The sequence below is a fragment of the Heterocephalus glaber genome, unplaced genomic scaffold (genome assembly GCF_053883595.1).
Source record: "Heterocephalus glaber isolate CG9 unplaced genomic scaffold, H.glaber_assembly_v1.0 deba00001442, whole genome shotgun sequence".
Taxonomy (NCBI): domain Eukaryota; kingdom Metazoa; phylum Chordata; class Mammalia; order Rodentia; family Bathyergidae; genus Heterocephalus; species Heterocephalus glaber.
In genome coordinates this window covers 28243578-28257545 of record NW_028258296.1, presented here as the reverse complement: position 1 = coordinate 28257545, position 13968 = coordinate 28243578, and the positions used below count along the sequence as shown (strand labels likewise).

At 35.6% G+C, this 13968-nt stretch overlaps 1 protein-coding gene across 17 annotated transcripts in view; it reads right to left on the bottom strand.

Moving 5' to 3' along the window:
• Positions 1 to 13968, bottom strand: part of Ccdc18 (coiled-coil domain containing 18) — a 181221-nt gene that overhangs the window by 155437 nt on the left and 11816 nt on the right. For all 17 annotated transcript variants that reach the window (XM_021255355.2, XM_021255359.2, XM_087213132.1 and 14 more), the window contains 2 exons: positions 6842 to 6948; positions 5260 to 5388 (listed from right to left, as the gene is read on the bottom strand). In XM_021255355.2, the coding sequence (XP_021111014.2) occupies positions 5260 to 5388; positions 6842 to 6948 (236 nt within the window). The remainder of the gene's footprint in view (positions 1 to 5259; positions 5389 to 6841; positions 6949 to 13968) is intronic.

Below are 13968 nucleotides of genomic sequence, written 5' to 3'. Positions count from 1 at the left end.
AGACATGTTCACCTTGGTACAGTATACAGCATCAAACTGCCTTGTCTATTCACTGACCTTGATTATTTCATTTTAGAGTCAGTGAGTCTAATTCTACCAAAAACAGTTAGGTTAATGATTGAGCCCAACTGTAATGAATATATAAAAATCTTTTAGGAAAAACTGGCATTTTTATATTAGGCTCCCTCCTAGAAAAATGGTATATATCTCATTATATCATCTTCTTTTAAGACTTCCAATAAAGTTTTATTATTTTCTCTACTGTACTAATCAAATATTTCCATTCTGACATTTCAACATATAGGACCTTACTGATGATAGGAGGACTGCCCTACTCAGGGTTAGACAATTTTTTTTGGTCTTTTTGTTATTTTATTTTTATTTTATTAGTACATTTGTAGTATGTGAAGTTTACATTCATTTGGGGGAATAGGTACATGTACATAACACTTCCTCTTTCTTTTTTAAATCCCTCTCCCTTTCCCATTCCCCTCCCTCCCTCCCTCCATCTCAAAATTCTTAAAGAGGACAAACTCCAGCACACTTTCATGTGTCACCAAATCTACAATCCACTTCCCCTAACTCCTATCTGGCTTTTACCCTTGGGGCCAATATTACACTATCTTAATCGTCTCAGGGTTAGGTACCAGACAACTGCCCTTACAACCTAGAGTTTTAATTTTTTAAACTAGCCAATCTTAAACTTGTTTACCCTGCCTCACCAGCTCCTTCCCACAGAAACCACAATAAAGAATCCTGCTGATACACTCCTGCCTCCTTACTAACTGATGCCTCCCCATGTGAGCCTTCTGCATGGCATACTGTGCCTTTTGTCTCCAGCAATTATTTGTTTGTTTTTTGAGACAGGGTCTCGCTGTGTAGTTCAGACTGGGCTCGAACTCACTATGGAGCCCAGATTGTCTTCCAATGTCAGTTCTACTGACTCAGGCTCCCAAGTGCTGGGATTTTGGAAGTGTGTCACCATGCCTGGCTGTGCCATCACACCTGGTGCAAAACTGTGTGTAAAAACTTCATGTGGGTTACGTATCTGTGTATCTTACCATACCTGATATAAAAAAAAATCCTGCATACATTTTAAAGTACTCATTAAAATTATGTTTTATAGTTTTTATCTTTAATTTTTATTGGGTGAAGTATATACATTTTAAATGAGTGAATTTTTGTACACGTATATACTGTGTGCCCTCTCAGTTTAAACTCTATCCTAAAAGGTAAGCATTATTTAGACTTTTCTTTGGGTATATTAATTTTGCCTATTCTTGATTTCTTATGGGATTATATAGTATTCTCTTGGGTCTGGTCTCTTTTGCTGAAAGTCTCCACGTTGTTACATAGTTATGATTGTTTTCTAAATGATATGTTATTAATATGAAATGCCACAATTTATTTATTGATTTTATTATCAATGAACATTTAACAATTACAAGTAAAATTAATTTAAAAGTCTTTGTGGATGTCTTTTAATAGATATAGGCACTCATTTCTGCTGCAGTGGCTATAAGATCATACAGCAGGCTTATGATTACCTTTAGTAGATACTGACAGTTTTCTATAGTAGTTCTGTAACTGACACTCCCACTTGAAATGTATGAGCATTCCAATTGCTCCACATCTTTGCCAAATCTTGATATTGTGCATCTTCTTTATTTTAGCCATTGTGGGATGTAGTAGGCCTGATTTTTCCTTTTGTCATCATCACTGTTATTTGTTTGCAGATTTAGCTAGCTATACATCTATTTAGGTTTTCATTTTATTTAATTTTATTAACTATATTTTGCTGGGAAATTTATTTAGCCTAAGTTTGCAAATTTATTGTCATAAAATAGTTCATACTTACTCCTGGTACTGGTTATTTTATCATTTGTTTGTTTTTTGCAGTGCTGGGGATTGAAACCCAGGGCCTTGTGCATATTAGGCAAGCATTTAAACACTGAAGCTCATTCCTAGTCCTGGACTCTATATTTTATATCACAGCTAACTCTGTAATTTAGGATTCAATCTCAATATTATATTTTGTCCCTTTTATCTTTTTTTTTGGGTACTGGGGATCGAACTCGGGTTCTTGCGCTTTCGAGGCAGGCACGGAACCACTGAGCTAAATCCCTGGGCCCTGGGCCTTTTATCTTTGATTAATCTTGTCTGTGTCCATTTACTTCAGCACTATGAAAAGAACTGACAAGCTTTTTTTTTTTTTTTTTTTTGGGTACCAGCGATCGAAATCTGGAACTTGTGCTTGTGAGGCAGGCACCAGAACCACTAAGCTAAATCCGCGGTCCCTGACAAGCTTTTTCAGTCCTCTATGTTGCTTCTTTGATTTCCATTTATCCAATTTCCCTTTACCTTCACTTCTTGGTTTTTTTGTTTGTTTGTTTGTTTTTTGGTATCAGGACCTTGCACTTGCCAGGCAGGCATGGTGCCGCTGAGCCACATCCCCAGCTATCTTCATTATTTTAATACATTCGTCAATTTTTTTGATAGTCTTTCTTCTGATGTCCTTTTCCTGGCTACATAAGTGAATATTTTGGCTCATTAATTGTTAGTCATAATTCATAATATATGCATAGGTTTTGTTTTTTCAGTTTTAGTCCATTTTGCTGCTATAACAAAAATAAAAATTTATTGCTGATAGTTCTAGAGGCTAGGAAGTTCAAGAATGAGGTCCTAGAAAGTTAGGACCCAGCCTGTTTCCAAGATGGTACCCTAAATACTGTGCCCTCCAGAAGGGAGGAATGTTGTGTTCTCACATGCCAGGAGGCAGAAGGGCAAAAGGGGATGAAACACTTCTGCCAAGCCCTTTTATATGGATATTAATCCATCTTTCATGACTTAACCACCTCTCAAAAGCCTCACCTTTTTCAAGACTGTTACATTAAAGAGTAAATTGCCAAAACATGAATTTGGAAAGACACATTCAGATCATACCATAATATCAATGCTCATTCTAGTTCCACAAAATGCTCCAAAAGGCTTCATGCCATACCTCTATTTATACAAGTTCTTTGATAAAACACACAAAATCATTCATAATACAGACTCAGCCTCTTCCTTACCTCACTTCCTATACCCATCTAAAAAGACCATAAAACTAGATCAGAAATATGGCTCGGTTTTAGAGCACTTGCTTAGTATGTGCAAAGCCCTAGGTTCAATCTCCAGCACCATAAAATAATGACTTAGACTTCTTTAGAAATGATGCTTTTTCATACCCATACCTTTGCACATGCTATCTGTAATGTATCTATCCCCATTTATTTGCCTTGTTGAAGCAAAGTCAATATTCTAAAAAGTGTATCTTATATAAGTTCTATAGAGGGAATTAGTAGTTCTTTTTTTACCCTTCTTTTAAGCAGCTATATTATAAATCTGGTCTTCACGTATTATTATCTTACCATTTTAAGCAACTCTATCTGAATAAGTAGTCTGAATTTTAGAATATTTAACCACAACAGTTTACACAATAGCCATAATTTGTTAATATTTATTAGGCATCGGATAATTTTTCATTTAATCTTCACCTCTATTCCTATCAAGATAATATCACTTTGACATAATGGATGAAAAAACTAAAGTTTGAGAAGGTTTAAGAATTTGCCCAAGGTAACAAAGCCACTGAAGTAAAATCTGGCTGACTCCAAAATCTAAATATTTTCCACTAAATAATACTGCCTAACAAATACATGTTGTAATTTGGATAAGGCTAACCAAATGGTGCTGGAGAAATGTTCTTACATTTTTGAATGAAAAAAATGAATGATAGGTGGGTTTTTAGGAATTTTTAAAGTATAAATGAAGTCAAATACTTAAACCTAAAGTAACTTTAAAAAAATACTTTCTTATACTAATTCCCCTGGATGAATGTATTATGTATCATAAACATATACTACTAAAAATAATTAGAAAAAAAATAAATTTTTAAAATTAAAAAAAACTACATTCATGAAAACCTAATTTATATTATAGTATAAATCTTAAATTTTGTCAAAGATAAAAATGCTGATCATAAAAAAATTGCAGATCATATTTTGCACTGTTTAAAAGCTGCTATAAACATAAGTGCTATAAATGCACTATATTTTGTTATAAAATCTCATTACTTTTTTTTTTTTTTTTTGGTACTGGGGATCGAACTCGGGTCCTTGCGCTTGGCACAGCAGGCAGCGAAACCACTGAGCTAAATCCCCGGCCCAAAATCTCATTACTTTAAACTAAAAAATTTTAAGTCTTTATTATTTTGAAAGCTTAATTAGCAATGAAACTATAGTTTCATGGTCAAAGCTAACTATAATACTTTATCTCAAAATATTATTTATACAAAAGATATTTTTATATTACTTATATTTTCCTAAAGAAGACATAACCATATTTTCTCATGAATTGGCTTTTTCTATCATATCTATGAGGCAAAATTTTGTTTTAAAGAGTTCATACAATAAGCCGGGCATGGTGGCACACGCCTGTAATCCCAACACTGGGGAGGCTGAGGCAGGAGGATCGCTGTGAGTTCCAGGCCAGCCTGGGCTATAAGGTGAGTTCAGGGCAGCCTGAACTACAAAGGGAGACCCTGACTCAAAAAGTTAAAAAGAATAAAAAAAGAGTTCATACAATACTTTATTTAGGAAAAAACAGAAACAAAGTTTTGTAAATAGGGAGTGGTTGAGGGGTGGAGAGGTGGAAGGGAGGGAAGAGGAATGGGGAAAAAACAAGAACCAAGATATATCATGTACAGGTACAAATTCCCAATGATGAATGCAATCATAATGTATACCTAAAATGTAACAATAAACTTAATGAATAAGAAAAAACTGCTTTAGAGGATATATTAAAGGCTTTTTTGTGTTATTCTTTGAAACTCAATATACTGGTTTTAAGTAGATAATGCAACTTAGTTTACATTAATAATCATTATCAATAATCCATGAATTAATTCCAAGCCAGAATACCAGTAATAAATTCTACACATGAAAATTTTAATAGGAAAAATCTAAAGGCTAAAATGAACACTAAGTTATTCTACTGCCAAATTTCTAAAATTTTTTCACTTCAAAAAAAGTTTGCTTTAGCTGACTGAGCATGATGGTGAATGCTTGTAATCCCAGCACTTGGGAGACAGGCAAGAGGACTGTTGTGAGTTCAAGACCAGCCTGGGCTACATAGTGAGCTGAAGGTCAGACTGAACTACACAGGGAGACCCTGTCTCAAGAAAAAGAAAAAAACACTGTTCGCTTTAGAAACACATACCTTTTTCTTTGTTTATTCTGTTGAAGTAAGTCTACCTTCAACTTTATACATTCCTCTTTGGACTCTCGCAAACTCTGTTCTTTTTCAATCACCATTTTCTGGCTCTGCTCTAATTTATCTTCTGCCTCTCTATAAAATAAAATTTACAAGTGACAACAACAAGTATATAATAACGCAACACTAGAAATTCTATGACTTTGAATCAGGGAGTTGAAACAGAAAAAAAGACATATTCATCATTTTCAACTAAAGTTTTTATAAGGAATAAATACTTTCATCAAATGAGAAATATACCTTAGGTAAAGGCTCATTGTATTTCATAGTCACATACTAGAAACATTACAAAACAAGAACAATTGTTATCATTCTTACATCCAAAGACTCTTCTGACAGTTCTACCCAAAAAAAAAAAAAAAAACTGATTAAGTAAAAAGAAGTATTAAGAATGCTAAGAAAGGGCCGGGGATTTAGCTCAGTGGTTCCGCCGCCTGCCTCACAAGTGGAAGGACCTGAGTTCAATCCCTGGTACCAAAAAAAAAAAAAAGAATGATAAGAAAAGCAAAATTTTTTTTATTTTATGATGATATCATTACCTACCTAGAAAACTGAGAACTGAGACGTTAATTGGAATAAGAATGTTAAAAATAGCCCAATTACAAAATAATTATACTATACAAAAATCAACCTAGGACACAGTTAGTCCCAGCCATTTAGAAGGCTAAGGCAAGAGAATCACTTGATCCCTGGAGTTCAAAGCCAGCCTGGGTAACAAATACCCTATTTCTTAAAAAAAAATCAGTAGTCTTCCCATCTACTAGCAATGAACATAATAGGAACAAATTCACAATAAAAAATTATAAAATATCTAGGAATAAGTTTTAAATATAAAATAATATGTGCATTACAGAGAAAATTAAAAATTGGTAAGACTTGAATGATAACTTTAGAATATATCAGAATCATTTGCAGAACTTGTTAGAACACAGATTTCTGGGGCCCACCTCCCAGTAAGCCTGAAACTGGAGCTGCAAATTTGGCTTTCTCATAAGTTCCCAGATCATACTACGACTGCCAGTCTGAGAACTGTACTTTGAGAATTACTCAAATACTGTAATACGCTATTCAATAAATACACACACACACACACACATACACACACACACACACGTTATTCTAGGAAGAAGAGAAAAATAACTGATAAAGTATCCAATTCCTAATATTTTATTTCCTAAACTCCATTAAAATACTGAGTATATATATTACTATACAGGGAAAGAAACAAACCAATTTACATTTAATGAAAATATGTAAATAAGCATCTTTTTAAAGTTCTTATATGCTAGTTATAACTTGTAGCCAAGACTGACTGAATGAAAATATATCCAATAAATTCTAGGACATCTGGACACTATTTTTAGTGTATAATTTAGTGTATCATTTATAGTGAGCTATAAATTTATAGGTCACTATAGATTTATTGGAGTAGGGTGAGGGGTAAGATTTAGCAAAATATAACAACCAGAAAAAATTAAAAAAAAATTTTTAATAATAAAAATTTTAAGGCTATAAAAAGTATATTTACCTCAAAACTTTATCTTGAGCTGAAACTTCTGCTCCCAAATTCATAATCTGTTCTTCTAAGATTGGGATAGTTGCTGCATGCTGTTGAGCAGACTCAAGCACAGAAATCTAAACCATAAAAACAACTTTTAGAACATTTTCTTTCAAAAAATAAATTAATGTACTTGGTCCTTAGCTGTTTTCCTATCAGATGAGAGGGTTCAACAGGATTCCACAATCATTGGTCAAATGTAAAGTTCACCATATTTCTTTTATCAACATTTACATGGGTATGTCATTATCAAAAAAATACTCAGCATGTAAGATTCTACTATAACCCTTAAATTAATATCCCAGTATAACAAATTAGTTATTTGGGAGAAAAATAAGAGTATCTACTGATATACCATTTAAAAAGATTAGTGTCACATAAATTAGAAAAATATGTCAAACTATAAAAAGTTATATAAGAAAATATTTATAGCAGGGTATGGTATAACATCCCTGTAATCCCAGCAGTTTGGGGGGCTGAAGAAAGACGATTGCAAGTTCAAGCGCAGCCTGGCTAACCTAGCAACTTAGGGAGACCCTGTCTCAAAATAAAAAGGGAGAAGGTGCTAGTGGTGCAGCTCAGTGCAATGGTTCTAGGTTCAAACCCCAGTACTACCAAAAAGTTTATATATATATATATAATATATATTAAAATTTTTATGATTTAAAAACTAATTATAAAATACATGCTTAATAGGGAAACCCTAGATTATACAGGAAAATGTAGTAATCATAAAACTTGGAAGACGAACAGAGTATACTGTTGTAGCATCTTATGAATGACTCTACAACCTAAATGGTGAAGAAGAAAATTACTTTTCTTTAAATTACTCAAAAATCAAAATATCAATGAGAAATAATTATTCCTAAAAAGAAAGTTGAGAACATGTAGAATATGAGGTACAGTAGAGGACAGGGATGAGATACTGGGTAGAAAATCAGAGATATAATTCAAAGTTTCTACAGAAAACAACCACCCCTTTCTTTTCTCCTTCCCAGAACACCAACAGCAAGGCCTACAGGTAAATAGTTTAAAGTAGAAAAGAAATTGAACAAGACAAGCTTGGGAATCTGGGGCACTACACACAATCATGAGCAAGGATGAAACAGCTATAAATAAGGAAACCAATATAAAACCATCAGCCACCAAGCTCCTATTCCATCTCACTGAGGACTATCATGCAAGTGGGAGATCAAAGGTTCTTTGCTGGAGAAACTAAATACAAAGAAAAAGACCATCACAAACTGATACTTGTTGAAGGTAAGCAGATGCTTCCCTAGAAAAGAGCTACTGCTACAATTATTACTCGCAAATTAAGCCCACTGAATAAACCACCGATCTATAGAGCTCCAAAATAGCATTTATAAATGCCTTTTTCCTAATATGAATAGTCAAAACACTAATATCTCTACCATGAAAGAGGTCCAAACAAAACAAAAAAGGAACTATCAGCAAGAAAAGCAATTATATCCTGCAAATATATATATATATATATATATATAAATCACTGTATCTTCAGAGTTTGCTGCATCAGGATGTTCCTTTTTTTTTTTTTTTTTTTTTTTGGTACTGGGGATTGAACTCAGGACCTTGCTCTTGGCAAGGCAGGCGCCAGAACCAGGATGTTCTTAAATACAAAAGAGAGAAGAAAAGGTTTTGGAAAAGAAAAAAAGTTTGATAGTCAAAAGATTCAACAGAAGTATAAAAATAATGTTAGAGAAATCTTCTGTAAAGAACCACAGCAGATAGGGAGATGAAAAATCTCCATGACTTAGGTTTTTCCCCCCTAAAAAAAACCCCTAAAATATTTAGAGGAAGAATTCTGGTAATGGGGGACATTTCCCAAAGGAAAAACAGAAGAACATAGAGGGAAGACAATTCTATCATTATACAAAAACATAATAAAAGAAAAATTTGCAGAACCAAAAGACACATATTTTCAGCCTGAAAAGGCCCTGATGTAGGCCCAACACAAGTAATGAAGACCTTCAAAGACACATCAACATAAAATTTAAAAGAGAACAAGAAAAATCCTAAAATCTATAATAAAGTGAAAAACAAATGAATAAAAGATCACATGCTAAGGAAAGTGATTCACAATAGCATCCGACTTTTCAAAGCAGCACTGGAGGGCAGAAAATAAGAAAGCAATGCTCTAGAAATTCTGAGAAAAAACAATTTTCATCCAGGAGCAATGGCACACACCCGTAATCCCAGCTACTTGAGAATTTGAGACAGGAGGATTGCAATTTTGAAGCAAGCCTGGGCAATTTAAAGAGACATTATTTAAAAAAAAAAAAATTAAAAAAATTAAAAAGCCTGAGTGGCAAAACACAGAACATTTGCCTAGTATACATGAGGCCCTTGGTTTAATATCCAGTACCACACACACAAAAAAATTTCTTTCAACGTAAAATTTAATCGTGCAATAAGGAGAAGTTAGGACTTTTCAGAAAGGTGAGGAAGCCACTGGAAGATGAGCTCTAATTACAAAAAAGAATAGAACAAACTGAGAAAGAACACAACATGGTATTCAAGAAACAATATGTTCAACCTAGAATAATATCAGAAATGCCTCAGGATGGCAGCTGGATAGCAGGCATGGAGGGCAAAATGCTCAGAAAGAGCAGGATGCCAGGTTCCAGATGTGTACAAAACATTGCCAAAAGGTAAATTATGAACATACTGATTGAGTCAATGGAGAACTTCAGCAAAAGTTTCCTAATTCATCAAAGGCAGACTCTGGGATTACAACTGTAATAACAGCACTCTGGGGGGCTAAGGCAGGAAGACTGTAGATTGGAGGCCATCCTGGGTCACAGACCAAGGCCCTCTCTCAAAATACCTGGGGATGTAACTCAGTGCAAAGGCCCTGGGTTGAATCCCTAGTACTGCAGGGGGCGAGGGGAGGACGCAACTACTCAGAATTTCCCTGGAAAAGGCAGCTTCCTTAAAAAATATTTTATTGAGGTAATTTAGAAAATGTTAAAAGGGGGAATAAAATATTATCTGCATAAAATAACCACTAGTGTGTTTATATACCAAAAAGTCCAAAATTTTATTACTTCAATATATCTCTCTATACTTTATTCTCTATATCTGTTTTGACTTTAAGCATTTATGTTTTACAAATTATAGTTGAAAAAATTTAAAACATCATTATTGAACAGGAAAAGTGAACACAGGGAAATCTACACGGGAAACAAATATTCTAAAAAAATAAACTTGTTAAGAAATCAAGAAAAACAGTACAGTAAGTCTCTGACTTATGAACATTCAAGTTGTGAGCTTGCAGATACCAATGGACCTTGCATTAAGAACACTTGTAGATGAGTCCCACAGAACACGCCGAATCAGCCTGCTGCAGACAGGCAGGTCTGCCCACAAGCTACCGAGGTCCTGAGTCGCACATAACACGCCGAATCAGCCCACTGCAAACAGGAAGGTCTGTGCATGCCCTACCAAGGTCCTGAGTCACGTGGAAGACGCCAAATCACCCCGCTGCAGACAGGCAGCCCCTTGGTTTCACACTACAAAGATGCAGAGGACACCAGAGCACCAGACCAAGGTACTGAGTCCCGCTGTTCCTGGCCCAGAGGTAGGGGCTTCTGAGCCATTGTCCCACTGCTCCTGGTCCAGAGGAAGGGGCTTCCCGGTCACCATCCCTCCTGTTGCTCCCAGCCCAGAGGAAAGGGCTTTTGGGCCACCTTCTGTCCTGCTGCTCCTGGCCCAGAGGAAGGGGCTTCCAGGCCACCATCCGTCCTGCCGCTCCCAGACCACAGGAAAGGGCTTTTGGGTCACCATCCCTACTGCTGCTCCTGGCCCCTGTGCCACCTCACCCAGCTCAGAGGAGGTAATCTGTGCAGGCACTAACAGCCCCCAGTCCCAGCCAAAATGAGAAAACACGTAAATAAGTCTGAAAACCAGACTTCTAGATCACCTACAGCAACCCCAAAGGGAAATGAGATGGAACACTCTGATACTCAACCACCTGAACCCACTGAACTGGCAACAAAAGGGGATCTGGAAAAAATGAAATCAGAAATAATTTCTCAGATAACAGGAGAAATTGTGCCCCTAGTGCAAGACATGATTAATAAATCTAGAGAGGAGCTGAGGAACATGATGGAATCCCAACATAAGAAACAAATGGAATCCATAAAACAGATACAAATAGATTTCCAGGACATGAAAAACTCCACTGAAAGTCTACACAGCAGAATGAGCCAATGTGAGGACAGAATTTCAGATATACAAGATAAGATTGCAATTAGTGACCAGGAAAAGAAAAATTGCTTCAAAATTATAAGGGGGCATGAGAAATCAATCCAGCAGCTGCTAGATGATGCAAAGAAGAATAACATAAGACTGATTGGGCTCAATGAAGAAACAGGAGAGAGTGGAGATGATATAAAAAATCTCTTCACAGAAATAATGGCAGAAAACTTCCCAAGCAGGGGAAAAGAGCTTGACATACAGATAACTGATGCATATAGGACTCCAAATAGCCTTGATCAAAAAAAAATCTACATATAGGCATATAAAGGTTCCAGAAACTCAACAGAAGAACAAAGTTCTACAAGCAGTTAAGAGAAAAGAAACAAATCACATGCAAAGGAAAGCACATCAGAATCACAGCAGATGTCTCAACACAAACCATCAAGGCAAGAAGAGCTTGGAGTGACATATTCCGAGCCCTAAAAGAAAACAGCCTCCAACCCAGATTGATATACCCTGCAAAACTATCTTTCAAAATGGATGGAGAAATAAGATACTTTCATGACAAAGAGCACCTTAGGAACTTCGTGAATACCAAACCAGCACTCCAAAGAATTTTACACAATAGCCTAGGAACAGACATTGAGGATCACAACCCCAGGAAGCAAAGCAGAATGAACCCATCTGGCATGACAAGAAATTAAATGTAAAGGGGGAGAATCCAACAACAAGAAAAAGTCATGACAATGACAAGTCAATACGTTTCAGTTATAACCATCAATGTTAATGGTCTCAATTCACCAATCAAAAGAAATAGACTGGCAGAATGGGTCAAGAAGCAAAATCCAACAATATGCTGCATACAAGAAACACACTTCATTCAAAAGGAAACTCACAGACTGAAAGTTAAAGGGTGGAAAACAATACTCCATGTGACAGGAACCCGAAAAAAAGCAGGAGTAGCTATCCTCTTTGCAGATCAAGTAGATTTCAAACCAACACTGATTAAGAGAGACGAAGAAGGACACTACATCCTTGTAAAGGGAACAATCCAAGAGGAAGAGATGACAATCATAAATATCTAAGCACCAAACACTAGTGCACCCAACTGTATAAAACAAATACTAGCGGACATGAAAAGTCATATATGCACTAATACAATTATAGTGGGGGACTTCAACACCCCACTGTCACAAATAGATAGATCAACTAGACTAAAAATAAGTAATGAAATACTAGAACTCAATCGAACTCTTGAACAAATGAACTTAACAGATGTTTACAGAGTCTTCCACCCCACAAAATCAGAATACACATTCTTCTTAGCTGCACATGGGTCATTCTCCAAAATAGACCACATACTCACACATAGAACATGGTTAAGTAAGTGCAAAGGAATTGAAGTTATCCCCTGTATATTATCAGACCATAGCATGATGAAATTCGAGATCCATTAGCAGAAGAAACTGGAAAAATTTCATAAACACATGGAAATTGAACAACAAACTTCTGAATAACCAATGGATCACAGAGGAAATTAAATAAGAAATCAGACAGTTCCTTCAATTAAATGACAATGACAATACAACATATCGGAATCTATGGGACACAATGAAAGCAGTCTTACGAGGGAAATTCATAGCAGTGAATACGCATATTAGGAAAACAAAACGAGCCCAATTAAACAACTAGATGCTGATCCTCAAGCTTCTAGAAAAAGAAGAGCAGGACAACCCCAAAGCTCATACAAGGGAGGAAATTACAAAGATCAGAGGAGAAAACAATGCAATGGAGACTAAGAGAACAATACAAAAAAATCAATGAAGCCAAGAGTTGGTTCTTCGAAAGAATCAACAAAATTGGCAAACCTTTAGCCAACCTTGTCAGAAAAAGGAAAGAAAAGGCTCAAATCCATGCAATTAGAAATGAAAAGGGTGAAATTACAACAGACCCAGCAGAAATCCAGAGGATCATCAATACTTACTTCCAGAACCTATACGCCAATAAGATGGAAAACACAGAAGAAATGGACAGATTCCTAGATACATATGAATTACCAAAGTTGAATGAAGAAGACCTAAAAATTCTGAACAACCTAATATCAACCAATGAAATAAAAATGTAATTAAAAACTTATCAACTGAGAAAAGCCCGGGCCCTGATGGTTTCACTGCTGAAATCTACAAGACATTAAGAGAGGAATTGCTGCCACTACTGTTTAAACTCTTCAATGAAATTGAAAGGGAAGCAATACTCCCAAATTCATTCCTGGAAGCAAGCATCACCTTGATCCCCAAAGCAGAGAAAGACCCAACTGAAAAAGACAACTATAGGCCAATCTCACTAATGAACATAGATGCAAAAATCCTTAACAAGATACTGGCAAACAGAATGCAGAAGATCATCAAGAAGATCATACACCCTGATCAAGTGGGATTCATCCCAGGGATGCAGGGATGGTTGAACATACGCAAATCAATCAAAGTAATACATTATATCAATAGAGCCAAGGACAAAAACCATATGATTATCTCCATAGATGCAGAAAAAGCATTTGACAAAATCCAACATGCATTTATGATAAAAACCCTACAAAAAATTGGAATAGATGGTCTCTACCTCAAACTGATAGAAGCCATCTATGAAAAACCAACAGCCAATATCATACTAAATGGTCAAAAACTGAAATACTTCACACTAAAATCATGAACAAGACAAGGATGTCCACTATCACCACTCTTGTTCAATATAGCTTTGGAAACACTAGCCATGGCAATTAGACAAGAGAAAGAAATAAAATGAATAAAGATAGGAAATGAAGAAGTCAAATCGTCATTATTTGCAGATGACATGATACTCTATATAAAAGACCCAAGAAC